Source organism: Phyllosticta capitalensis (assembly GCF_038381095.1).
Source record: "Phyllosticta capitalensis strain CBS 128856 chromosome Unknown BKA78scaffold_1, whole genome shotgun sequence".
NCBI classification, from domain to species: Eukaryota; Fungi; Ascomycota; class Dothideomycetes; order Botryosphaeriales; family Phyllostictaceae; genus Phyllosticta; species Phyllosticta capitalensis.
In genome coordinates, this window is record NW_027117439.1 from 311,068 (window position 1) to 335,738 (window position 24,671).

General features: G+C 53.7%; 10 protein-coding genes across 10 annotated transcripts; 3 read left to right on the forward strand and 7 right to left on the reverse strand.

Annotated features, from left to right (window-relative positions):
- Positions 1-236: 236 nt before the first annotated feature.
- BKA78DRAFT_2672 (uncharacterized protein) lies at positions 237-810 on the forward strand. The gene has a single exon (XM_066885478.1). The coding sequence runs from the start codon at positions 416-418 to the stop codon at positions 758-760; it is 345 nt and encodes a 114-aa protein (XP_066748740.1). The 5' UTR covers positions 237-415; the 3' UTR covers positions 761-810.
- Positions 811-2,383: 1,573 nt separating this feature from the next.
- On the reverse strand, positions 2,384-4,399 carry BKA78DRAFT_245366 (uncharacterized protein; the record flags this gene model as incomplete). Its single annotated transcript, XM_066884121.1, has 3 exons — positions 2,384-3,526; positions 3,563-3,819; positions 3,868-4,399. The coding sequence occupies 3 exons, from the start codon at positions 4,397-4,399 to the stop codon at positions 2,384-2,386; spliced, it is 1,932 nt and encodes a 643-aa protein (XP_066748741.1).
- Positions 4,400-4,851: 452 nt separating this feature from the next.
- On the reverse strand, positions 4,852-5,915 carry BKA78DRAFT_339477 (uncharacterized protein; the record flags this gene model as incomplete). Its single annotated transcript, XM_066890284.1, has 2 exons — positions 4,852-5,669; positions 5,719-5,915. 2 exons carry the CDS (start codon positions 5,913-5,915, stop codon positions 5,330-5,332), a joined length of 537 nt encoding a protein of 178 aa, XP_066748742.1. The 3' UTR covers positions 4,852-5,329.
- A 1,792-nt stretch (positions 5,916-7,707) lies between these two features.
- On the forward strand, positions 7,708-11,208 carry BKA78DRAFT_245197 (uncharacterized protein; the record flags this gene model as incomplete). Its single annotated transcript, XM_066884103.1, has 4 exons — positions 7,708-8,155; positions 8,206-9,743; positions 9,796-10,034; positions 10,089-11,208. The coding sequence occupies 4 exons, from the start codon at positions 7,708-7,710 to the stop codon at positions 11,206-11,208; spliced, it is 3,345 nt and encodes a 1,114-aa protein (XP_066748743.1).
- Positions 11,209-12,839: 1,631 nt separating this feature from the next.
- BKA78DRAFT_348228 (uncharacterized protein) lies at positions 12,840-14,437 on the reverse strand (the record flags this gene model as incomplete). The annotated part of the gene is made up of 3 exons (XM_066890596.1): positions 12,840-13,155; positions 13,219-14,291; positions 14,354-14,437. The coding sequence occupies 3 exons, from the start codon at positions 14,435-14,437 to the stop codon at positions 12,840-12,842; spliced, it is 1,473 nt and encodes a 490-aa protein (XP_066748744.1).
- A 1,358-nt stretch (positions 14,438-15,795) lies between these two features.
- On the reverse strand, positions 15,796-16,599 carry BKA78DRAFT_2742 (uncharacterized protein). Its single transcript, XM_066885550.1, has one exon. It carries the CDS (start codon positions 16,466-16,468, stop codon positions 15,950-15,952), a length of 519 nt encoding a protein of 172 aa, XP_066748745.1. The 5' UTR covers positions 16,469-16,599; the 3' UTR covers positions 15,796-15,949.
- Positions 16,600-17,250: 651 nt separating this feature from the next.
- BKA78DRAFT_290817 (uncharacterized protein) lies at positions 17,251-18,302 on the reverse strand (the record flags this gene model as incomplete). The annotated part of the gene is made up of 2 exons (XM_066885799.1): positions 17,251-17,834; positions 17,876-18,302. 2 exons carry the CDS (start codon positions 18,300-18,302, stop codon positions 17,251-17,253), a joined length of 1,011 nt encoding a protein of 336 aa, XP_066748746.1.
- Positions 18,303-20,203: 1,901 nt separating this feature from the next.
- BKA78DRAFT_348230 (uncharacterized protein) lies at positions 20,204-20,975 on the forward strand (the record flags this gene model as incomplete). Its single annotated transcript, XM_066890597.1, has 2 exons — positions 20,204-20,269; positions 20,493-20,975. The coding sequence occupies 2 exons, from the start codon at positions 20,204-20,206 to the stop codon at positions 20,973-20,975; spliced, it is 549 nt and encodes a 182-aa protein (XP_066748747.1).
- Positions 20,976-21,205: 230 nt separating this feature from the next.
- On the reverse strand, positions 21,206-22,152 carry BKA78DRAFT_301151 (uncharacterized protein). Its single transcript, XM_066887331.1, has 4 exons — positions 21,780-22,152; positions 21,709-21,726; positions 21,417-21,643; positions 21,206-21,366 (listed from the first exon to the last, which is right to left on the reverse strand). The coding sequence occupies exons 1-3, from the start codon at positions 21,993-21,995 to the stop codon at positions 21,503-21,505; spliced, it is 375 nt and encodes a 124-aa protein (XP_066748748.1). The 5' UTR covers positions 21,996-22,152; the 3' UTR covers positions 21,206-21,366; positions 21,417-21,502.
- BKA78DRAFT_3028 (uncharacterized protein) lies at positions 21,636-23,327 on the reverse strand. Its single transcript, XM_066887482.1, has 2 exons — positions 22,282-23,327; positions 21,636-22,234 (listed from the first exon to the last, which is right to left on the reverse strand). The coding sequence occupies exons 1-2, from the start codon at positions 23,217-23,219 to the stop codon at positions 22,123-22,125; spliced, it is 1,050 nt and encodes a 349-aa protein (XP_066748749.1). The 5' UTR covers positions 23,220-23,327; the 3' UTR covers positions 21,636-22,122.
- Positions 23,328-24,671: the final 1,344 nt, after the last annotated feature.

Here is a 24,671-nt window from a genome sequence, read left to right on the forward strand (position 1 = left end):
GAGCGGGCGTTAGACCTGGGTATAAAAAGCCCCTGACACCCATCCTTCTTCCTGCCATTGCAGCAGCGGTCTGTGTGCTCAGTCAGGAAGAGTGGGAAGACAGCTCCCACTTGTTCTTGAGGACATTACCTGGCCTGGATGCCACTTTGTGGCTGATGGACATGATCGAGTTTGACACTTCTTTCTCTTCGTTTTGGTGTTTCCGCCTGTCTTGCTGTGGACAGAGTCTGCGATTGAAATCAGAGCTCCCAGCGGAACTTCAAAATGTATAGCTTCATGACCTGATCGCGGTGACCCCCCTCGGTACACAGGAGCGACGCACTGCATGACTTAAAGGAGTCAGACGGGCTGCAAACCCCCGAGAAGGCTGAATCCAAACCAAAACCACACAACAAGAAAGAGTGGAGTGTGCTGAATGAGGGTCAGAACTACCAGAGACACAGTAGTCTTTCCAAGTCCCAACGTCAAGTTCGCGAGGCTTCTGGGACTGATGCTCGACTGCTGTACTGCTGCTCTGCTGCCCCAGACCACCAGCGAGCCTTCTTTTATACCTTTCACCAATGGCCTGTGCACAGGCTGCTACCTGACCGCTCCAACCCACTTTATCGAAAACAGCTCACATGCGATAGCTGCCAGGGGACACGTGACAGAAACGCCGCCTGACATCCCTCCGCTACCGCACTTACCCCTGAACCACGCACACAACCAAGTCCGATTCAGGAGTGCCGTGACGCAAACAGCGAGCGCAGCAGTGGAGTGAGTATATAAACCCCTCCACCCTCGCGCAAGACTCTCCCTGCTCCACGACAGCGAGCGTCGCGCGTTGTGTTGCAACATCAACTGCGCTGATAACCCACTACCTATTCCGGCGATGAAAGCCAGGCACTCTCGCGCTGCTTCTGGCTCGCCTCTTGTTCCCTCGCGACTCCACTACTGCCGGCCGCGCGTGCGAGCAGACTAACAGACGACAGGTCTAGCTCTTGCTCGTTGCAGTGTCGATGCAGTGCATCACCAACGACCAACATGGTCCTCCACCATCATCTCCCAATGAGCCTGCGCGCCTAAACTTAGACGGTGCGTCGCTACGTAGCACTCTTGTCAGCCAGCCGCCAGCCACACCAGAGATCGAAACCTAGTCAGGTAAGAGGTAGAGATTTCCAAGTCTTCTGGTAGAGTCACGGGGACTAGGAGTAGCTGTCTGTGTGTGTGCTACGGCTTTTTGCTGTTAGGCCGCGAAGGTGCATGTGTCCCCTGAATCAACCGACAGACCTTGCAAGCCCGATTCTGGTTTAGCGGTGATGGTGAGGAGGGTATAAAAACCCCTACTCCCCTGCCTGGTTCTTGTTCATGACATGCAGCGACCATCCAGCAGTGCTTGTTCCTCTTGTCAAAAGAAAGAAGCACTGCATGATCTACTGTCTGGTGGGAGGTAAACAAGAAAGTTGACTGCCTTGTCTTGTCACTCATCGGGGAGCTTCCTACTCTTTCTTGTTTGTTTGTTCGTTTGTTTTGCAGTCTCAGCCTCAACACTCTCACTCTGAGAAAAGGCGTCCGGACAAGCAACAACGCCAACCACCACCACCCCTTCACGATGTCCATCACCACTCAATCACGTCCAGCGTCCACAAGACACAGCAAGCACACGCTACCACCTCCTCCCTCGCTATTTTAATCCGCTCCATCAAACTCAGACCTATCCTATCCACACTATACAAACACGACCTTCTCCCGTTTCTCACCAGTTTACACTTTACCACCCAGAGGCCCTTTCTGCTTTACTGCTGTGCTGTGCTGTGCTTTGCTTTACAACTTACAAAAACACTCCTGACGCCATCTGTCCGCCCGTCCATCCGTCCGTCCGTCTCTTGCATCGCATCGCATGGCTGCGCCCGTTACTTGCCGTCTGCTGGTCTGCTGTACAAAAATACCACCTCAACTTCATCTTCATCTACATCTACAACTGCAACTGCAACGCCAGCCACGCAATCGACATCCATCCATCCATCATCGGACCATCGATTCGCCCGCCCAAAAAGAATGAGAGAAAAAGACGCCATGAAAGTGCTTGCATGAACCACGGTCCGTCCGTCGGGTTGCTTGCTTGCTTACTTGCTTGCTGACTCACTTGCTTGCTTGCTCGCCTGCCTGCCTGCTTGCCTTATACTCGAAGAACGACAGAACGAAAGAAACACGGGAATCACTACTGATGGAAAAGGATGACAAAGAGAAAAAAGGCAAACCGCAGCGCCGACAGCGCCAGAAAGGGAAAGATGAGAAGGCCGAAGCTGACTGCACCGACACCGACACCGACATCACGACCAGTGCTCTGCTCCTCCGACTCCGACTCCGACTCCGACTCCGACTGACCCAGCAAAAGCCAACTCTACCGACTCGCCCTACTCTTCGCACTGCCCGCATCACTGCCAGCGCCAATCTCATCGGCGACATTCTTCAGCACCGCCCTGCCCTCCTCGCTGCGTCCCATAGCCTGGACCAGCACCGTATTCTCCTTCTGCAGCTCGCGCACCTGGTCGCGCAGCAGCTTGACCTCCATCTCGGCCACGTCGGCGCGGGCCTTGGCCTCGTCGCGCTCGCGCTTGAAGCGGTCGGCGTCGCGCTTGCCCTCGTCCTTGCGGCGGCGGTCCAGCATCTTTTTTTGCTCCTTTTCGCGCTTAGCGGCCAGCTTGGCCACCTCCTTTTCGTACTTTTCCTGCGCCTTCTTTTTCTCGCGCTCCTCGCGCGCCGTGTTGGCTTCGCTGCGCGAGGCCTCCTTTTCGCGCGCGCGCTGGAGCTTGGCTTCGAGGGCTGCGCGCTTCGAGTCGAGCTTGGCGAGCTCCTTGTCGTAGGGGGTTTTTTGTGAGGAGGGGGTGGCGGATTTGCTACTGCTGGCGCCCAGCGATGAGGAGCTGTTGTTGGCGGTGCCTGGGTCGAGACGCTCCAAGGGTGCCTTCTTAGAGCCGTGTTCGGTGGCCGTGGTCCATTGCTGCGCTGAAGTGAAGCTGTGCAGGCTCGACGTTTCGCTCTCTGTTGACTCGGTCGATGCGGGCGACACGGGCTGTGGCGAGGGCTGGAGGTACGACGCCACGGATTGCGGCGCGTAGCTTTGGATGCCATTCCCAAGGGCTGTTGTGAGGCCGGATACAAGACCAGAGTTGCGGCTCCCTGTGCTGCTTTCGGCGGATGTTGTGCGTGTGTGAGGGATGCTCTGTGGCCGATCGGCTATGCTGGTTCCTACGCCAGCGCCGTGTGCATTGCCCGCTGCCGCATCGTAGATTTCCTCCTTCTCATTTCCTGTGCCAGAAGTGAGTGCGGCAACCTCATCGGGATCAATTCCTTCTTCAGGGTCTGGGACGTGATCCCTGGCGCATGCCCAGTCCAGAAACTTTTTCGTGTCCGCAACGATGCTGCCTGGAGTACCGCGGTCCACCATGAAGCGGGGAATTCCACCACCAGGGTCGCTCCGAGTGATCATGATCCACTCGACGGGGTTTGTCTCGGGATCGTCTTCGCTTGCGCTGTCTTTTCTCTCTGTGGACTGGCTGTTCTTGTTCTTGGATGGCACCAGGGGTATTTCTCGAATCATCTCTATCGACTCGTATTGTCCCATCACGAGGCCCTGAGAGTCCCGCGGAGGAGCTTCAGGATGCTCGGTGGGTATTGAGACGACCATGTAATGCCGTGGCACTTGGTTCAAAGCTTCGTCTAGCGGTGTCATGTGCGGCTTGGACTTTTCTGTCAGGGCATTGTCCGAGGTGAGAAGGAGGGTGATGAACTCGCGGGGAGAGGTGGGTCCGGGGAATTGGGCTGATAACTGGAGAACTGCGGAGCTGTTAGCGGATGCTATCTATATTCTCCCAGGCAACATACCTTCCATCTCTCCAACCCCCTCAACTGTGCGCTGCTCCAAACGTCTATCTCCACCAATGCCTCTCACACAGCCACTCCCAGGGCCTCCTTCCACGGCCAAGCTCTCGGCGAATTCACGCTGTATTGCCTTCTTCCACTTGGTGAAGCCCAACCCCTCGTGGATACTTTTTCGAGCAAACCAAGACCCATGTCTGTCCGCGCCCGCCATTTTGTACACCGTGATTCCCAGAGGATTGTCGCCGACCTTGAGAGGCTTTCCCCATGACTTCTTAAGCTCCTCATGCGCGGGGTCTACCGGCGGAGGTCGCGCCTCGGAGACTGTCATTTCGGCAGCGCAAGTTGCGCCATTGGCGTCATTGCGGCTGCGCTTTGAGGACGCAAAGTCGGTGCCGCCAGGAGGATGAGGTACGGAATTGACTGCGACTTCGCTTTGGGCAAAGACGTCGGACATCCAGGTGCCCAAGTCCTCCAGGGGCACTTCGGAGAAGGGCTTGGGTCGTAGCCACTTGAGGGCGTCGTGGAGGGTCGACATGATTCTGGAGTGGATGCGGAGAGAATGGGCGTGTACAATGAGAGTAGGTCTTGGGAATGATGGTATGAAGCTTCAACAGCTAGGCCAGAGGTATCGGTTGCGGAAACGTGAGACTCCGTCCGTAAGCTCCGATCTGGCGAGCAGGGTCGGGGTCGGAAGAGGAAACAGCGGCGCGGGAGGCGGTTTAGTTGTGGGAAGCGGCGGGCATGACAATGGAGCAATGCCGCGAGCGAGGCAAACAACAATGAAGCTCGTGAGAAGTACACAAGGAGTAGTATACAGGTGGAGGTTGAAGGCGACGACGGTTGTTCTTGGAGCACGAAGCATGGGAGTCCCTGGTGTAGATACAGGTGTGCAGGGCTACGTCACTGCCTTGCGCCCGGACCCCTGCAGTTTGGTGGCCATGATGAAAGACGTCGCACTGGCAGCCTGTTTCAATTAATCCGCTTACCACTTATCAAGAACATCACTGCAGTTTTTGCAAAGTCGTCGCCATTGCTTTCTGGTTTGGCGCGAGCCACAGGCCGAGTCTACCAGCTCTTCCGTCGGCATTCGGCCGAGCAGAGCCACAGTAAGAGCCACGACCCAGCTTCTCTTTTTTCGCTGTCCTTCGGTTCTTTTGTCAGCCGACAGCCTTCACCCCGACACGATGCACCAAATGGCCCGCATCATCACCTCGGCTTGCCGTGTGGTCGTCCGGCTCTCGGATTGTACGAATACGGATTCAACAAGGCGAAAAGGTGCATATGTTGCTGCCTGGAACATCAAGGCCTTCTGTTTGTACCCCACGACGAAACGAAAAATCACAGACGACGAGGCGATGATCAAGGCGCAAAATGCACATTGCTTCTGTCTTGGACTAATTTACAGATCGACCCGACACGAGCGGAGCTGCTGGAACAGTGCCATGTGTCCCGTTCTTTGTCCGTTTCATAGCCTCGACATGCGCTGGCTAGCCCCCGGGTTCCCAGACGGGCCGTTGTCGTGATCCACAGGGTCTCTATGGTTGCCCTTTTCAGCCTTCAGTGAGACCGGGTCCCCCAGCATCGTCTTGTTTGTCTTGCTTGGCGTTGCTTGGTTTGGCGTCCAGGTGCTTCGAGCCCCACGATAGTGGCTGGTGTTTGATGTTTCTGCCTTGAGCGACACGGGATCTCCAAGTTGGGTAGGATTGCTGCGTTGAGCATTGTTGTTTGAAGGAGGACTCATGGTGGTGATTGACGTGGAAGAGACTTGATGAGTTGTAGAAGTCGTGAAGTAGATTGTATCGTTTCTGTAAGAAGATTCACTGGTCCTGAAGCTATTAAAAGGAAAAGACTCACACTAATCTGCCATCATGACGTTGTCGAGATTGAGGCGCCGCCGATGCACACAAGGAGACGAGTGCCTCATGGCAGACTGCTAGTTCATCCTGAGGAGAGATGCTCGACACTTGACGTACTTGGTGCCAAACTTGCTGCTGAAGATGCCGCTTTGGTATTAGCGGCGAACGGCATGGCTGTTGCTTGACGTTCGCCATGCTTCTGGATCTCTCTTCGCCCAAGATTCCGATTTCTAGAATCGAAATTCTAGCTTCCAGTCCTGACGAGAATCCTCATCACGTGCTTGGCCATTGTTTGCGATCATCGCAGGGATGAATCGGTTGAGGAATAAGCTAGCCTAAAAAGCAGTAAATTACGCTTTGTTTACTTTACTGAATAGAGACTCTGGAAGAACATCGGAGTATCTTGAAATAGCTGGAAAAATCCCATCTGATTGGCTTTCAGACAATAAAACAGAGTGCTGTGAAATGTTTCCCAAGATACACCAATCATAGTGCCTTCGAGGTTGGGTGCGCTTTCAGTGCCTGGCTGCGCGTGTGTTTCCCGTTCCCTCCCTCTGCGCGTCGACGCGTCTTCGCTTCTCCACCTCCACTTCATCTCTCAGCCTGCCACCAGCCATTGTTTCTCCCAACGGCCCTGCAGGGTCTTTGTGACCACTCATTGCTGACAGGCAAGCCCATTGTCTCTCGGCTCTCGCTTCCTCCACTACATTCCACATCCGATCACCTCTGGTGCTCGCTCACCTCTGGTGCTTTTGCATCATCCCGCCGCGGCGCCCGACGGCTCCTCGTCCACCAGCAACAATTCCCGTCAACATGTCTACGTCCGACACTGAATACCTTCATGTTCGAAATGAAGCATGGCGCAATGCGCCAGTCATGAAGCCAGATAGGCTCCTGGTGGCTGTGCTGCATCAGAATATTGACACACGCAAAGAATTGGAGACGAATGACTTTCTTTGGGTCTATGCCAAACCGGTAATGATTATCGAACCTTGATGAGCTGCGTACGACTCACATCTTGTGCTAGAGCAAAACAGTCACCCAAGTGCAACATGCTTACGGGGGCAAACGAGGTCACGAGGCATGGCCTATCTTCAAGGTGGATGGACGTCACGCGCTTCCCAACCAGAAGCTTTCCGAGCTCAATGTCTTGTAAGTTTGTGGTCACAGATGAAAAAAGCTCCAGCTCTGACAGAACAGTGGTGATAACCTGGTTCTCTTCATGTTGGCCGACTCTGACTCCCATGACGATGAAGAGACCCCAGCTGCCATTCCAGCTTCTACCGCGGGACCAGCGGCTGTTAGTAGCAGCACCGCGACCCAGCCTGTCGCCGCTCCTATTAACCAAAATGGCAATGCACCTTCAGCTTCACCAGGAATTCCAGCAGGAATGCAACCCAGGCATGTCTTGAGTGTGGGCCCTCCATCAACCCACTCTCGCCAATCATCATTTGGGACTCCAGCACCCTCTTTGCCTAGCCAAAACGGCTTCCACCCTGGCGCCGGTGCCCTCGGTCGACACCAACATCTGGCGATGGAATCTCCACTCTCTATCATGTCGCGAACGCCTACTCCTATCCACACATCTCCTGCGAGGGCCGCAACAACTTCAGCCGCTGCCACACAGCCCCAATACCATGTCGGTTCACCGATGCAGCCTTTCACACAGTACTCTTCACAGCAGTCACCATTCAGGCATCTTCCGGCTCCACAGCCAGCTAATGGATACCCTGGCACTCCGGCCAATGCCCATGACTTTGCCTCACACATATATGGACAAGCCCCAGCTAGCCCTGTAGTCAGGCTTAACGAAGGCAGCCATCCAGGCGATCCTCCTACGAAGCATCAGCAGCAATTCCCCACAATGTACAATCACGACAATCAGTGGGACAGTTCCAGCATGATGCCAGACTCTGCCCATCCGGACCCTGCTTCACATACCGAGGCGGACAAGCCGGAGCCCCAAAACCAGTCTCTCCAGACGTTGATGTCAGAAAATGACCTAGAATTCCTGGAGGCTGGCGTCAAGCAAGCCCTGAAGCTGCTTGGTAAGATTGAGCAGCCCCTGGCGGCACGTCAGGGACAAGATCCGGATGCAAAGGAATGGCTCAAATCCATCAACGACCTGAAAAGTCAAAACCTGAAGAACCAGACCATCCTCGGCGTGGTCGGAAACACTGGAGCTGGCAAGAGTAGCGTCATCAACGCTATGCTTGACGAAGAACGCCTTGTTCCGACCAATTGCATGCGTGCTTGTACAGCGGTGGTGACGGAAATGAGCTGGAACGACAGCGATGAGTATCGATCTCGATACAGGGCTGAAATCGAATTCATCAAGTACGAAGATTGGCTCAGGGAACTGCAAGTCCTCTACAGCGACATGCTCGACGGGAACGGAAACATGACAAGGGACAGTTCCCATGCTGACACTGATGGTAAGTTTCCAACTACGCAAAGATAGCATCACCATTCTGACAGAGGCTAGCTGGCATTGCATGGGCTAAAATCAAGGCCGTCTATCCACAAAAGACCAAGGACATGATTGCCCTAACAACTCCGGAGAGACTTGCTCTTGAGGTACAGGGCTTGCTAGGAACGACGAAGCGAATCAACGAGTCAAATTCTGGCGACTTCTACAAGCGCCTGCAATACTTTGTGGACTCCCAGGAAAAGGTCAAGGACAGCAAGGAGAAGAAGCGAATGGAGTACTGGCCGCTCATCAAAGTCGTCAAGATTTACACCAAGGCAGAAGCTCTGTCGACTGGCGCCGTTGTCGTTGATCTTCCCGGTGTCCAGGATTCCAACGCTGCCCGTGCAGCTGTCGCCGAGGGCTACATGAAGCAGTGCAGTGGCCTTTGGATCGTGGCGCCAATTACGCGAGCCGTGGACGACAAGGCTGCCAAGAAGCTGCTCGGAGACACATTCAAGAGACAGCTCAAGCTCGACGGAACATACGACAATGTTACCTTCATCTGTTCAAAGACGGACGACATTTCGCTCCAAGAGGCTGTGAGCGGCCTGCATCTTGACGAGACTGCGTCAAGCATGTGGGCGGACCTCGACGACGTTCGCAACGAGATCCAGTCAAGGAAGGACAAGCTCGAGCAGCTCAAGGAGCTAAAGGTGGCTTACCTGGACTCTGTCGAAGACTGCGATGAGCAGCTTGATCTGTGGGAAAATTTGCTCGAGGAATGCACAGATGGCAAGATTGTCTACGCTCCGACTGAAAATGCCGGCAAGAAAAGGAAACGTTCTTCATCGGCGAAGAAGTCCAAGAAGAAGCGCCGGACCGACGACTCGGATGACGAGTTCATTGATGACGATGACGAGTCCGCTGCTGACTCTGACGCTACGCAGAGTGAGTCTGAGGACGAAGTCGTAGAGCGTCGCGAGCCTCTCACGAAGCAGCAAATCGAGGACAAGATTCAGGAGTTGAAAAACATGAAGAAGGAAGCCAAGTCTGAGCGTGGCGTCATTGACGATCAGATGAAGGGCATTCGCAAGGAGATCAAGGAGTTGAAAGAGAAGGAAGCTTCGATCGACGATAAGATCAGCAGACTCTGCATCAACGGACGGAACGAGTACAGCCGAGGGGCCATCAAGCAAGACTTTGCAGCTGGCATCCGTGAGCTGGACCAGGAGACGGCCGAGGAAGAAAATGCGGAAGAATTTGACCCCGAGGTCGACCTGCGTGACTATGAGGAAGTCGCGCGGTCCCTTCCCGTCTTTTGCGTATCCAGTAGGGCCTACCAGAAGCTATGTGGCCGACTCAAGCGAGACAGCAATGTTCCTTGTTTCAAGGACGTTTCCCAGACTGAAATCCCCAAGCTGCAGGCACACTGCAAGCAGCTGACTGAAGCCGGTCGCATCGCTTGTGCTCGTCGTTTCCTCAACACCTTGAGCCAGTTTCTGACGTCGATGAGTCTTTGGGCGACGAATGATGGTCCAAATGCCCACATTTCGGCCGACCAGAGACGTCAAGAACAAACGTTTCTCACACAAAAGCTCGAGGAACTCAAGAAGGTAGGCCTGTCTTGTGTCTATAGCGATGGCTGTGATACTGACATACCGACAGAGTATTCAAAAGGTTGTGCGCACGACCCTCGAGGAAATGGCTGCAACCGTGGCCGAACACGTGTACGGACAGTATCCGAAGCTGATCCAAAAGGCTTGTGAGGCAGCAGTCCCCACTGCGTCAGGATGGGGTGTTCATCGCAATATGGGCGGCCTCCACTACTCTACGTACAAAGCCACCGTCAGGAGAGATGGTGTTTACAACGGGGCGTCTGGTGCGCGAGACTTTAATGCCGAATTGTAAGTTTTTCTATTTGTCTTTCGCATTCCAGAATTTACCTCTGATAGACCCAGGACTGCACCCATTCTCAAGGAGATTGCTACTGGCTGGGAGCGAGCGTTCCAGCGACGTCTACCAACCAACATCCGCAACTTCAAGTCAAATGTGTCGAAAGAGGTGGAAGCGTTCCACAATTTGGTTTGCCAGCGCGCGCGCCGAGTCGGCGTCAGCATGGCGCGTCTGAACCAGCTGAACAACCAACTGCGTAATCACACAGAGTTCCTCAATACACTCGTCGCTGGCATCATTGATCTCGTTAGTACTCGCCAGAAAGAAGTCAACCGAGAGTTCGTGCCTGTCATCGCCTCGGCCATGCAACATGCCTACCAGGTTGCGACCGATGAGAGTGGAAAGGGTTCTTACATACGCATGAAGGCATACGTCAACAACCATGTTGCGCAGAATCAGGACCGGATGTTTCGAGACGCGTGCCAGGCCGTCAAGAATCGCCTAGACCAAATGTGCCACGAGGTCCAGGAACAGCTTGCCGACCGCGCCGCCCACGTCTTCACCAGCGCTCAGCGCGATTACAACTCGGCCGTGGGCAACCTCGGCGCCGCCGAAGTGGAGCTGACTCCGGCCGAGAAGGAGCTGCGGAATGAGATAAACGGTATCGTCAAGACGGCCGAAGAGGTCTTTGAGCGTGTTCTGGAAGGCGAGGAAGACCCTGACGATGTGGCTGCGCGCGCCGAGGAGGAAGCTGCCGCCGCTGCAGATGAGAACAATGAGGGTGCCGACGCCGGCCAGTCAACTCTCAAAGGCGAAGACGCCACCGCCCAAGACGGTGATAACGAAGGCCCTGAGCCACCAACAACCCTCAAAGAAAAGCTGGCCGCGCCCAACGAGCCAGCGGCTGAGCAGCCAGAACTGCAGCCTGAGCCTCTCAGCGAGTCCATCCTCAAGGGTGAACCGAACCATGTCTCCACGCCAAACCAAGGCAGCACGCTTGCCCAGCAACTGCTCGCTGCGCAGTACCAAGACCAGGAGAATGCAGTCGACCCCATGAGCAAGTCGACCTCTCGGATGTCCAGTGCGGAAGCTGTCAGGCCTGAAGGCGGCCCCGTGCTGGGTGTTCTGGGCAACCACGCCATGAATAGGAACCTTGGCGATGCGGGCCCGGGTCATTTCAACTGAGAGTGTTGCGCGCTCCTGTATGATTTACCCTCTTTCCTGTAAGATTTCTTTTGCGATCAGAGCGAAGCGGCATGCCAACTTGCGCATCCGACGACGAAGTGACCTTGGTCTGGTGGACGATGTCGATTTCCTCTTCTCTCACGGCCTCTTTTTGTGGCGTCGTCGGTGAAGCGAGTGTTTTCCCTGCTTGCTTTGGCCTTGCGGTCCTTTTCAATCGGTGGACCACACACTTCTCCAGCGAAGAGAGATGGAGAGACGAAAGTCTCGGCGACTTTCCATCATACTGCACAAAACGGACGACGACGAATAGACATCGATACTGACGAGATCTGAGCCAACACCAGCGTCATGGCCCGGCTCGGGCATGAAAGGCGACTAAAAGCGTGGTGGGGCCTGGCGTTTCATGGTTTACGACTGACGGGCGGGACCTTTCTGCTTCCCTTTCCTTCTCCCCTTGGGCTTCCTTTCCTTTCTGCCTTTTGCGATTGATTTACGATTCAACGGCGTCTATGGCGGGCGCCTGGGATTCGGGTATGGATATGGATATGCTATGCGTCAACGGGACGAACGTACGTACCTAAGGGATGAAGGACGGCGACGATGGATGCGAGGATGCAGCTTAAAAGAAAAGGGGTTTGCGCGTGTATGTTACTGAGGAAGGCATCACTCCACCGGGAAGGGGATATCGTGGTTCGTGCTTAGGTACCTATTGAATGGACAGACAGGTGATCATATGGACTGCAAGAAACATGGCGGTGGACGTGAGGTTGGAATGCGCTACGATGTTATGTTGACTGGGTGCAGGATCCCGTCGTCCCCAATTATTATTGGGTTGACCAGAGGCTAGGTATGCGTGGCGATGAAGCTGATTCTGATTGACTATGGCCCACGCACGCACGCTTTTACTACATACCTACGTCGAGAGAGAGGCCTTCGTGTCACTCCCTCACCCCAACTTATCCACTCAACCTCTCCTCTCCTCCACGCCCTCCCTCCCTCCGCTACCTAGCACTCTCGGACCGGCACCCTGTCAAACAGGAAGTACCCGGCAGCAATCGCGCAGGGGTCTACGAAAAATCGAATATCATCGGACTGCGAGCATATTCAAGACGCTTGCGTCCTCTTCCATCTGCCTTTCACAATTAGCCAGCCAGCCAGCTCCTACTACCTCACGAGCCATGATTGACATCCTTTGAGCTTGGGCGGGCTTTTGAGTTCGCTTTTTCATGCTTGGATTTGTTTGACGCCGAGATAGGTTGCTGTACATGAAGTGCATGTTGACCCGAAGTGACGCTGATGTCCTGTCCTGTGTCCTTGAATCCGTGCGTGCCCGTTCCTGTCCTGTCCTATCCTGCATATATCCCAAAGAGAACACGATAACGCCGCGAGCTAAGTAGGAGATTGAAATGAAAAATGCCTTGCTTCCCTTCAGCTGTTCTGACCGAGGTTAGCTCTTCCTGAACCAACTGCCCGTCTCTTCCTCATGGATGGACAAATCGATCGGGGGGCGCGCCCGAAAACATTCCAGTCGAAGCGCAGAACCACGCATGTAAAAGATCTCGGGGCGCAACGACAAGCGCAACTTCTCACCCCTCTGATCGACATCCCCCACACTCCCGGCGCAGCGCAGCCTACACATGCTCAATCGGGCCCTCAGGCAACAGCTCGTCGACACCGGATCGCCGCCTCTGGCGGTCCTTGCCCTTGCCCTCGCGGCGGCTCGCGCGCCAGTCCAGCAGCGCCTGCAGCGGCGGCCGCACAATGTCGTTGAAGAGGAACGTGCCGTAGACGAGCAGCGCGAAGCCGACGACCTGCAGCCATTTGAAGGTTTCCCAGCCCAGCCCCAGCGAGACGATCCAGATGAAGAGGGTTCGGCAGGTGTCGATTGTGGCGCGCGAGGTGGCGCTGACGGTGCGCGTGACGGAGAGGCCGAAGAAGTTGAAGCCGCTGCGTGCGGGGGTTAGTGGGTGATGTTTGTGGGGTCTAGGGGGAAGGTGAAGGAGATCTTACCCGATGCTGATCATGATGAGGAGACTGCTAATTGCAATGGCTGGGAAATGCGTTATCTCGCGCAGACCCTCCTTTGCATCAAAGTAGCCATAGCGGCCTGCGTCTGTTACGCCCACGGAGAAGTGAAGTACCACCATGACAAGAACAGTAACCAGGAAGCCAAAGATGCCTTCCCAGCCGACAACCTTGAGCGGCTCCAGCTCGTAGTTCTCCATGATGCTCTCCTCGAGCACAAACTGCGTCGCCGTGAAGATTTGCGCGCCGGCAATGAGCAGCACGCCAATGATGGTGCGCACGGCGAGCGGTGCCGCGATGGGCTGCTGCTCTTCCATGACGTGTTGGAGGCTGCGCACCAAGATGGATCCAGACAACGCGTACTTGTCGCCCATGGGCGTCTGCGGTTGCACATGTCCAGCGGCGCCAGCATCAATGCTCGACCCATGCGAAGCCTTCTCGTCCTTTGCAATGGCACCGGCAAGTCCAACAATCATCACGCCAAGGACCACAATGACCAATGCCAGCCACTTGTACAGCGCGAGGTGGCGCTTGAGGAAGAGGACGGAGAACAGCCCGACGAACAGCACCAGCGCGCCGCGCGTCATCTGGTAGATGGACGCCGCCACAAACAGCAGTCCCACGTTCATCAAAGTCGTTCCCGCAATGTCGCACACCGCCGGCAGCGCCAGGTACAGCACCTTCCAGCCGGTCAGCGGCACGCGGTTGTGTCCGTCGCTGGCGTGCGACGCCACGGGCTTCAGCGGGTTGGCGACTTCGCCGTCCTCCAATTCCGTGCTGCCGCTATCAGGCGTCTCCTCGGCGTCTTCTGTCTCTGCGGTTCCGGGCCCTTCATTGTCGTTGTTGTCGTTGTCGACCGACGACCGCGGTACTGGCTCGTAGCCGCCGGACTCGGCGCCGCTGCCGCGGCCTTTGGCAAAGTAGCTCTGGTAGAGCGCGAAGCCGCCGACGACTAGCCAGCAGCCCATTTCGCCGATGAACATTTGGAGGGTTTGGATTACCGGCTGCTCGAAGTATTCGGGGTGCTTGGAGTCGCAGTTGCGCACGCATTGTTGGTCCTGTTGGTCCCCACATCAGCGATAGTCCCGCAGCGATTGAATATGGATAATGAAAGGCGCACTTGGTATTTTGTCAAAAGCGTATTGCAGACGCCGGTCAGCAGCATCATGCTGACCAGGAACGGGACGACGGCTTTGGAAGCCATGATTGCGGTCGATGAGGTCGGCTTCGCGTCCGGGCAGCCGCTCTGGTGATGGAAGCTGTTGAGAGGTCGGGGAGAATCTGGAGATTCCCTGCGCGCGAGGCGGTGGAGATCTGGAGAGATGGATTCAGATGAGAGCTATGGGGAGCTCCTCCAAGGGGTAAGATGCACCGCAGGAGCGCGTGAGTAGTGGTTGGAGCTCGTCGTCGTCGAGTGGTCGGCGTTGGACATGAGGCTGGTCCGGTTGCAGGGATGCTCAACTGGCGCATGACGTCGTATCCTTATCGCATAGCCGACCGGCCAATCAGAACTGACGCGTGGGGAAGAGTAAACGACACCCTTTTGATAGGCCTGTGATGGCCTTACCTTCTCAACACCATGGCACATGGTCACAAGACTCGTGATCAAGTGACTGAGCATCAACAGCATCCTCTGTCGTCCAACTTCTCGCTGCCTTGTAGACACTTTCCCGTCTCGACGCTTTTCAGCCGGAGTGATGTCTTGCAGTGGCCATCCCGCGACGCGACGCGACGCGCCTTGACCTTCAACTCTTCCCAGGAACAATACGACCATTTTGTACATGAGATCGCTCCACACGTCACTCCGGACCTTCGGCCCTCCGCTTCCTCGCTGCGCTTTGTCGGAACTCCAGAAGTAGCCGCATAACCTCCAGAGCGTTCAAGCGGCATAGAACTCCGGATCCTGTGGCTCTTATCCCGTTTGATTCCCGCGGTCGGCATAGTTGGACGCGTCAGGTTGGCTTTGAAACCGACTTTGTTCCAGTATTGCCTGCTCGAGTTGAACGCAGGTGCAAAGCTCGCGTATTTTCTTGCATCCTCCTCTATGGGGATCCCCAAATTTTCCTCGTCTTCTCTTCATTCCGAGCGCGGAACTTTGAAGTCTGAAGATCTGTTCTCCATGGCCAAATCACTCTGGTGATAAGGGAAAGCATCAAAGAGGTCGGACCCATCGGAAGAAATGGCCAGGGTGGATTCAGGAAGAATCAAGTGAATGAATCTACAGTGCGTTGAGGCTGTATGATGACAACAGAGACGGAAACATCGATGACTCACATCACATTCGGGACCTACTTGATCGGACACTGTTCCGAATGTCTGCTGATTCCGACCACTCCGTCCAACGCCACTGGGGGAAGTTCGGGCAAGGCTGGCGATCTGGGGTAGAGCAGGGCGTTTTTCACAATCCATCTCTCCACGTGCAGTTAGACTGCATAAGAAATCGCCGAAGGCAGCAACATCGATGCCTCAAAGCTGATGCAACATGCGCCTAATTGCAGCAGAAGGGCGGGACGGGCCGCGCCGCTGTTGGGCACGCCCTGGAAGCCTACACTCACGCCTCGCTTTTCCGCCTTGTTGGAGCAGCACATGGTCAGCCTTGACCGTTGCCTGGAGGCGATCTCGACGCTGAAGTGAAGGTAGATCAGCCTTCGCTTCCGGATTTTCTGGTTAAGTGTCAGAGCGACGTTCAGCCTTGACTGATGCCTTCAGGGAGTCATCATGGCTTCGAGCCGAGATCATAATGATGGAAGAGTAAGCTTTGATTGGTCTCGAAGAGCGGAACAACTGCCTCCAGTTCAGATGCAGCCAGCGGATACTCGACTTGTGCAAGAAGACAACATGGATCGAAATGGAAATAGCGAGACTCTCGTGCGCAGAAATGACATTGATTTCCAACGAGCGACAGCGCGGGATCGACCGAGCGGGTATCACTTTGATTCTTCAGCTTTGGATTCGTCTTGCGCAACGTTTTCGTTTGGTTTTGACACTGTCGTGCTTTCTGTCGCCGCATCTCGCGCTCTCTCCCTCTCCTTTTTTCTCTCGTCAAAATACTTGTTTGCTCTCTTTGCTCTCTCTGCTCTCTCGCTGTCTCGCTTCTGCTTGCTGTCGGCCTCCTTCGCTGCCAGTTCCTGAAGGTTTTGTTTGCCTGCCGCGAATGTAAGCTTGAGTATTCGAGGGGTGGACTGAATTTGGTCTGTTCACTCATATCAGGCTTCGGTGGTCTTGTGATCACCATGGGTTTTCAAGCTGAACCGGACAGATGAAAATATTGGAAGTATAGTATCTTGGACAAATTTGCGGGGCGTTTGGAAGTCCTGGAATCGAGCATGGTAAGTCTTCCGCGTTCATATTGACAGCACTCCTCCGGCACTCCTCCGCTTAGACACGTCAGAGCAGCATCATCAAATTTGGCATCAGCGAAAGTGTACGTTTGCAAAGATGTTACCAAATGGCTTTCGCCGAAATCTGCAAATCGCTGGATTTGAGCTATACTGCGTTTAAGATAACAATTGCAGCCATGTCGACCCAGAAAATGCTGCCCATGACGCAGACTGAGCCCAATGGCTTATTTCCATCAAATTGCATTGAGAGTCGAAGTCGTAGGTGGCCGCGTTTACTGCACTACCGTGGGCGGGGAAATGCAGTCGTACCTTTCGCACGGTACATGGGCACAGGCGACCCGGTCGACCTCGTTGATTGGCCCTGAGAGAAGCTGGATGAGGCTTACTTGGTCGGGCGTCGACGCGGAAACGTGTAACTCCCCGATTGAATTTCACAACCACGCTCTCTCGCGCCTCACTGAATGCAAAACCTGGGGAATCACTTTTGGGGTCTGGAGACCATACGAATGCGCCACCTTGCGATACGTCGCTTCCACTATCAAAACAACGAATTGTGGAGACATCAGTTCCAGATATGCTGGATTTATCGAATAATCCACCGAAATAAGAAACCGAGTGCCCCGCTGAATGCAAGCCCATGCAACCTCACGTATCTGAAAAGGACAACACTCCAGACTCAGGACGAAACAGTCTGCGGTCCATTGTTCTGCACAAACACAACTGTAACCGCAGTGAACGCAGCTATCACTGCAAAAATCTCACTCCTTTTTGCGTTTGTGAGGAAACTGAGGCAAATGGAAGTAATGATGTTGAAAAGGGCCATTAGCCCGAACCTGGCTCCCATAGGCTCAACATAGTAAAGAATAATGACGGAAACCACAGGTAAAATTGACGCAAAGGCAGTGGTTATCACAAATGTCAACCGGTCTATGGCCCGTTCGTCCCACGATTGGAGTTCACCAATCTGGATGTGATTCAAGATCTTGTGCAAACCAAAGTCGAAGAACTTCCTCTTTACCAGCTTCGAGAAGCGGTCCTTTTGGTGGCTCGGATATGGCGTAATAATATCTGGTGCGTGGCCTGTAGGATTCTCAGCTGTTCCCCAGATCCCTGCGTCGGGTCCTGTAAAGGGTCTATCATGTCCCATGTCGAGCGGATCCGCTATGAACTTTTGAATGTATTCCAAGTCCATCTTCTTGGGTGGTTCCATCGCAAGGATCCTGGACTGCTGGATGATCGCGGCATCTGAACAAGCGCGCGCTGTAAGTCGGTCCAATGACGGGGATTGAGGCTTATATTACTGTACTTCTCCAGCTTATCTCGAGCCTCAAGAACCATTCTCAGCTGCTCGTCTTCCTCATCGTCGTCACTTTCAGCTGATTCCTGAGCTGACCCGACGGTGGACCCCTCAGCAGACTGCCCGACAAAGCCTTCCGCAGACTGCCTTGCAGGCTGCACACCAGGTTGTCTCGCAGACCTTTCGGCCAATCGCTTAGCAGCAGACCAATTTCTTGCGAAAATGTCCTCGGTCGAGTATTTCGCTGCGTCGCGTTGAAAGATTGTGAGTTGTTTTTCAAGCTCGGCCAACTCAGCTTGCAGATACAAGATATTGAGTTTGTTCAGGAACGCGAATCGCCTAAAAATGGCTGTTTCGGGCTTCAATCCCATGCGTTGAGCGAGTTTGGGATAGCCGGGCGGAAGTGGGCTTGCTGTGGAGGCTTCGCTCATGATTCGTCGGCTGTTTTTGAGGCTTTCGGGTTAGGCAAAACGCATGCCGCAGAGGTAAAGCTTCCAAAAGTATGCACAAGATGGAGATTTGGGCTCGTTATTCACAGTCCTCAAGTAGTCCTCATTCTCTATTGCAAGGCAGATTTCCTGCCCTCTCATTTAACGAAATGCGAGCTTCAACACAGCAGTGGGCCATGGAGATCAGGCTGAGGCTCAATCTTCTGCCCACAGCCTGAGGCAATGTCTCCCTGCATGGCGGCTTCCATCAGCACTCTGCATCATGCAAGTATATCTGACCCGGCCCGGAAGGAGAATGTCGGTTGACGCGGACTTGCCAGTTCTGGACAGTCTTTCAAGTCTTTCGGGGTAGAACAGGAGAGCCTATGGATTGCAAGACCCTCTATTCCGAAGAGAAGCATTCACGGATCTTTTCAAATTTCGCAAAACTGAAGACGCACTTTCGTGGCTTCGTAGAACACCGATGACGGAGCATACGTCATTTGGAATCGCAAGCATTGGGGCAGTGAGGGGAATTGCCATCCACTCTTGTCAACTGCCGTCATGCGATCGTTATCCGGGAGAATCCAAGCCTATAGGCTGTGTGTTGCGATGAAGTTGGCATGGTGGCACGGTTAGACCACCTTCTCGCGTCCGATTGCTAATATGCAGATCAGTACGGTAGAGCGGACACTGTCTTTGTCCATAACCAAGTGTCAGTACTGAAGCTTTCGATCAAATAGAGTGATTTACTGACACAGCTAACTCCACTTTTGCCGAAAGTGGAGGTCGAATGAGTTTTCATACCACGGTATTCCCAATCCCGTCCATAACCTCCGAATTTGCTGCGGAAGATAGGGGCCCCAACGCAGCGGGGACGCTAGCGATCGGATGTGAAATGGTGGATTCCGAACCCATGAAACCACATGCGTATACGGCCCGCTGGAGCCCTGACACTTCGATTCGGGAAAGAGACGTCAGCAGGATTCCAAGATTCCTATGGCGGGGTTCCAGATGTTCAAGCGAAGATGACATCGGGATGCTATCCCGGTGTAGAATGCTCTCGATCGTAGCAGTTGACCAATTGCGCAAAGGCACTGCCCATTTTCGTATGACAGGAACTCGAGTACCGAAAGTCCACAAATCATGAAGGAGTCCGAGAACAGCGCGGCGTGACGCTGCAGGTGTCCTGCAAATGCAAGCTGACATGTCAATCTTCATGGCAAAGCTCGGCGTGACAGGATGTCCCACTCGTCCCAAATTACCCCTCTGGCTTCAAAGATCAGATTGGTAATGACGAGTAAGACCAAATAAGCCCGTATCAACAGAACACATTATTCCTGACATTTATTGTTCTTGAGGTGTTAGATTTCTCTGTTCGCTGTTTCTTGGCTGTTTCTCATCGCCGGTTTGCCGGAGATGCTGTAGGCTGTGCGACAAGGACCCTTTCTATTGGACCAACCAGTGATGCGCCCTCCATGATGTGGCACATTGGCGAGCTGCAGTGTTTGCTCGCGTCTGACTGCATTTCATGTTCCATTTGTGGTGGCTTCCGCTCACAAGAGAAAGTCTCATTGGAAGATTTCCAGCCCATGATCAGGGGATGCGGATGACTCCGGTCAGGCTGCGCCTTAGGTGGGGGCAAATACTGATTGAGTAAGGCTGAGGGTGTTCGAGGCTGACGTCGGTCAGCAGACCAATAACGAACCTGCGCCATGATCTTCGCCAATCAGCATGAGCTGCATATTATCAGGCTCCACGCAACACTTCCAATCGTGGGTTCCTGGTTACATCACTGCGCAAGCAAATTAGCGCCTTGAGATCTACGCAGGGCTCCATTCGGTGTAAGACGATTTACTCAAGAGTGGTCCTTGGCCCCCAAATCAGAGCCAGCCACTGAAAACATGCCTCCCGTTCCTGTTTGGCACAAAAACTACTACAACCTCTACGTGCGGCCTCCCTTTGACGCTGTTTGTGGCCCCCACACGACGGCAAAAGAGATTTTCTATGCTCGTTCTTTCCCATCACCAAAAAATCAGAATCTACAAACTCCTGGTTCACAGTGATGTGTTTGGGATTATTCAGAGCCCGTCATACCAAAATCCAGTCTCGAGACGAATATTCGAAGGTGGCGAGATTCCAAGCACAACTCCTGTCTCTCAAAATGTACTGACAAGCAATGTGATATACCAGTTCAAGTCAGGGGAACAAACCATTCCAATATGGATCTCCGTCATCGGAGACAACGCAAGACGTGTTCCAACGGCCTTCATGCTTTGGAGTCCTCCACTGAATTGGGACACAAATCTAATCTCTATGCCCGTCGTCGTAGAGATTCTCGGTCTGGAAATCCAGCAATTCGAAAAATATGGAGCACACATCGAGTTCTACGGCCACAAAATCGAGACGAAAGGATATGTCGATCTGGATTGGAGTCTCAAGAGGTCAAGACCAAGCTTTCGGACACGCTTCTTGGTCGTCAAACAGGAAGACCCTCAGTTCGATGTAGTGCTGGGCAGAAAAATGGCAATGGAATACGGGATCATCGTTCCCCAAAGATCAACTTCGTTGGACATGCGATCCCCACGCTTGATAACAGGCTACAAAAAGGGATTCAAAGTGCAGAAAACGGCACACGTCTCATCGGACGAAGGTGAGATCAATGGTCGACGGTGAAGTCAATGAATTTCAGATCTGAAATTCCACCAGAGGTCTGCTCGTGCGTACTGCACCAGCTCTACACACGACTATCAGGCGGGTGATTCTCCTCCTCTTTTCACTTTCAAGATTCATCATCCAGTCACTACCAAGAAAAATTGTTGGGTGGAAGCTTTGCACTCTTGTCAACATACTACTTCCTGCGTCAAGTTTTTCCTGCGTCAAATTTATCCTGCGTCAAATTTATCCTGCGTCAAATTTATCCTGCGTCAGGCCAAGACGCATCTCCTTCCTGCATGGTTGTCGTCAAAGTATCTTTCGGATTCAACGACCATGGATGTACTCATAAACGGATAGATTAGCGAACCATCACTTCGTCTGCTAGGCTCGAAGCCCAGACACTTTATCAGTCAGTCCCTCAGAGGCAGAGAGTGAGTGGTATTGCTCATCCAGTGATAGTTGGACTTAGCAATCATTCATCTATTACTGATTCTGCCTAGCACAAATATGTGTTGCAAGGCGCGAGGCTTGGTTCGTGTACCAAATCAGGTCGCTTTTCCGGAGTGACTCTTCATTTGAGCCACGCATGGCACGCGCCACGTCCAGGCAGCTGGGTCAGCAGGCAGCCTCGAAAAGTCAAACAAATGACGGTGTATAAAAGAAGAGTTGCACTCATGTCCGATAAAGTGAGTCAGTTCGAAAAGGTTGTTGAAAACTAGCACGTATGAAAAACACTAATGCAAACTGTCAGGACAGCAACAAGAAGACAGTGCGAAGAGGTCTAATTGTCGCATCCGCGTAGCTAACCAAGTGATCTACCAGACACGTCACGCCTGCCGTTGTCGGCTCATCATACATACCGCCTTCGGCTGCCATACTTCTCACGCAAACGAGAAAACCATGGACAAAACCTAAGCACAACTCCATCGATGAAACCCCAGCCAGTAGCGAGGCCCAGGAATTAGCGCAGCTGTCACCATAGTGAATAAACTGGACAAGAAAGGGAGGGAAGGACGCAAGACAAAAAGACAAAAGCATGTGGAAGTAATGACAAGATGGGAAAGGACATAAACGTAATGAACGACAACGCCCGAACTCCTGCTTCAAATCCCGTCATATCCGCTCTTGCACGATTCTGAGTCGGATACTCGTCTCGGTCCTCGATTCAGAGACGGATGAAACAGAAATTTGACGGTAAATGAGACGATGAAGACCGAGTGCAGACAAATGAGCTGATAGCGATCAGGAGGAATGGTTGGTGCGAAAGAAGTTTTGCTCTACTTCTTCTTAGTGCTTTTGGACGCAGTCGACGCACTACTACTACCGTTTGGAGTGGACATTGCACCACGAGGGGCCTTTTTCGCTGCTCGACGTTCGTGATACGACTTGGACTTCTTGTTCATATATTCGTCCTCGGTCTGGGCGCACTTGGCCCTCGCTTGATTCGCTCTGTCCAGTGCTGCTTGGCCTGCGACTTAAATCAGCGCTAAATCTCGACGTCTTCCGCTCGGTCAACTTACTGGAATCTGGGTTCGGCATTTTGTTGATGGGAAATACTGGTGGCAGTCTCAAGTTGAGACTCTGCCAAGTTTGCAGAGAGAAGATCAAATCGACCTGAGAATTCTCCACGACAAAGTGCTCGGTGATGTAGTAGCCTTTTTTGAAGAAGAGGACCTGCATGTTGTACGGTTTGTCCTTGCAGTACCAGCGGATTCTGACTTTCCCCAACGGGCAAACAGGAGATCCATTCGCACCGCAGAATTTCTCCGAAGCTTTGTTTCGCTTTCCTTTTCGCCATGGAAAGACTTTGTCCAAAAACCTGTCCAAAGGTCGCGGACGGGGAGCACAATCCGGTTCAAATTTGAGGCCCACCAATCTCGCAAAGTCGGCACTGATAAGGTCTATGTGCTCGCTTCCCGAATCGAAAAGTCCCATTGTGACCTTAAACTTCTGGGTGCGTTCATTCACCACGCGAATTTCCCTTTCAAAGGGTTCCATCTCAAGCTCTGGTCGGTACGTGGAGAATGGGAAGTTGATTTGGCCGAGCTCCCGTGTGCAGGATGGTCCTCCTCCTGAAGTAGATTCATCATTGTAGTAATATCCGGTGCATTGGCTGAGGCAATTCTGGGGTGTTTGGGATGGAGGCGAGCGTGAGGGTGTAGAGGGCTGATGCGCGAGGCTGTGGTGGTCGCTGCCGTCGTTGTGTTGAGGCGGGAAGACCAGGCTCTCTGGCTCCACGGCTTGAGGTCTACTGTCCATCATGAGAGGGCGCCAGGAAACGACAGGAGACTTTCTGATGTATCCACAGGAGTGTTAGCCAGATGGAACAGGTGCCATGCGTACGTGCCCTGCGGAGGGGCAGATGGCCACCGGAGCGTCACAGGCGACCATCATCAGCAGCCGGTGGCAGTGACGTACTTTTTGATCTAGGAACAAGTGGGTGGTGCCTTCTCAGTCTTGAAATGATTTCCTGAGTGCGATGTTGCGAGCGGAAAGATTTATGAGCGCTTGCGTCAGTGGGCAGCGACGCCGGGCTACGGTGAGGACGGTTGGCTCGCTGCTCCGACGGCCCCTCCAACCCAGGGAGCGTTTGGCGGAAGTAGAGGATCGAAAAAGGGCAAATCGAGCGTGGGCGGAGGGGGCAAAGAGAGAAGAAGACGATGTGAAAGGGCTAGTCAGTATAGGTTGAGTGCGAAGGGATGAGAAAAGTGCAAAGTCAGCGAGCTCCAGGTCAAATCCACACGACAGCGCGGGAATTGAGATAAGCGTCCCCAGTCAAGGCTGTGCGGAGGACTCCTGCGCCTGGTGCTAGGAACCAATGTGATTCGAGGCCGAGCAGCCACGCAGGTCATGACCACCCGCACTCTTTCCTCTGCCAGCGCTGACAGGCCATTGAGGAAAGCTTGAGTATCGTTTTCTGCTCAAAATCTAGACCTTTCGCACCATGGCCGACAACGCAGCCGGTCATTCTGTGTTCTTGAATTGAGGCTCCCCACCGCAAGGACTCCCAGTGCGGCCGATTTAATGTTCGGCAGAGACTATACGTAATCACTGTTAGGCAATGACATCACATCTCGCGCGTCATTCTCTTTCATGCCTCCTCTTCCTCGTTTCAAGCACCGTCCAAAGTCATTCGCAACGCATAAGTGGCCCAAAGCTAGCCAGCGATTGCGGGCGAAGTGAAAGTGTAATTGAACACAGGAGGCCTTCCCTCGAGGAGTTCAAGTGTACCAGACCTACGTAGATAGACGCATTGATTCTGTTCCTGAGTCTTGATCAAGAAGTCGTGGTCTTGGCAGAAGGGCGCGTACAGCGTGGGTGGCGACAAGGCTTGGGGGACCCGTCGCCGACGGCGAGCACGACACGGCCAGCGCCGACAAGACCTGGATATGGAGCGATAGCGAAGCAACAATTGGATGTGGTGAACGAGGAGGCGGCCACTGAGAGCGTGCATCGTGGCAGACGTGAAAGAGGGGGACTGCGGTCAGCCCATTTGTTGATTGATGTAGACGCCCGGAGCCGCATGCATGCACGGCCACAATCCGACAGTCAGACCTGCAGGTCATGTGGCTGGAATCGAATACTGTGATGTGAAGAGGCGAAGTGATCCGACTTTTGGTGAGGACGATGTTGTATAGTGAATCAAACACTTCCAAAGTCGCTCCATTGAATCTTCCAGATATTGAACCAAAGAGCCGTTGTCGGTCGCTTCAA

Bases quoted from the DNA above. Each gene is read 5' to 3' on its own strand.
- BKA78DRAFT_301151 (XM_066887331.1), bottom strand. From the start codon at position 21,995: ATGCTTTTGTCTTTTTGTCTTGCGTCCTTCCCTCCCTTTCTTGTCCAG.
- BKA78DRAFT_2672 (XM_066885478.1), top strand. From the start codon at position 416: ATGAGGGTCAGAACTACCAGAGACACAGTAGTCTTTCCAAGTCCCAAC.
- BKA78DRAFT_3028 (XM_066887482.1), bottom strand. From the start codon at position 23,219: ATGATGGACAGTAGACCTCAAGCCGTGGAGCCAGAGAGCCTGGTCTTC. The intron at 22,235-22,281 runs GTAGTAGTAGTG...AAGAAGAAGTAG, and splicing joins TGCAATGTCCACTCCAAACG to AGCAAAACTTCTTTCGCACC.
- BKA78DRAFT_2742 (XM_066885550.1), bottom strand. From the start codon at position 16,468: ATGGTGATCACAAGACCACCGAAGCCTGATATGAGTGAACAGACCAAA.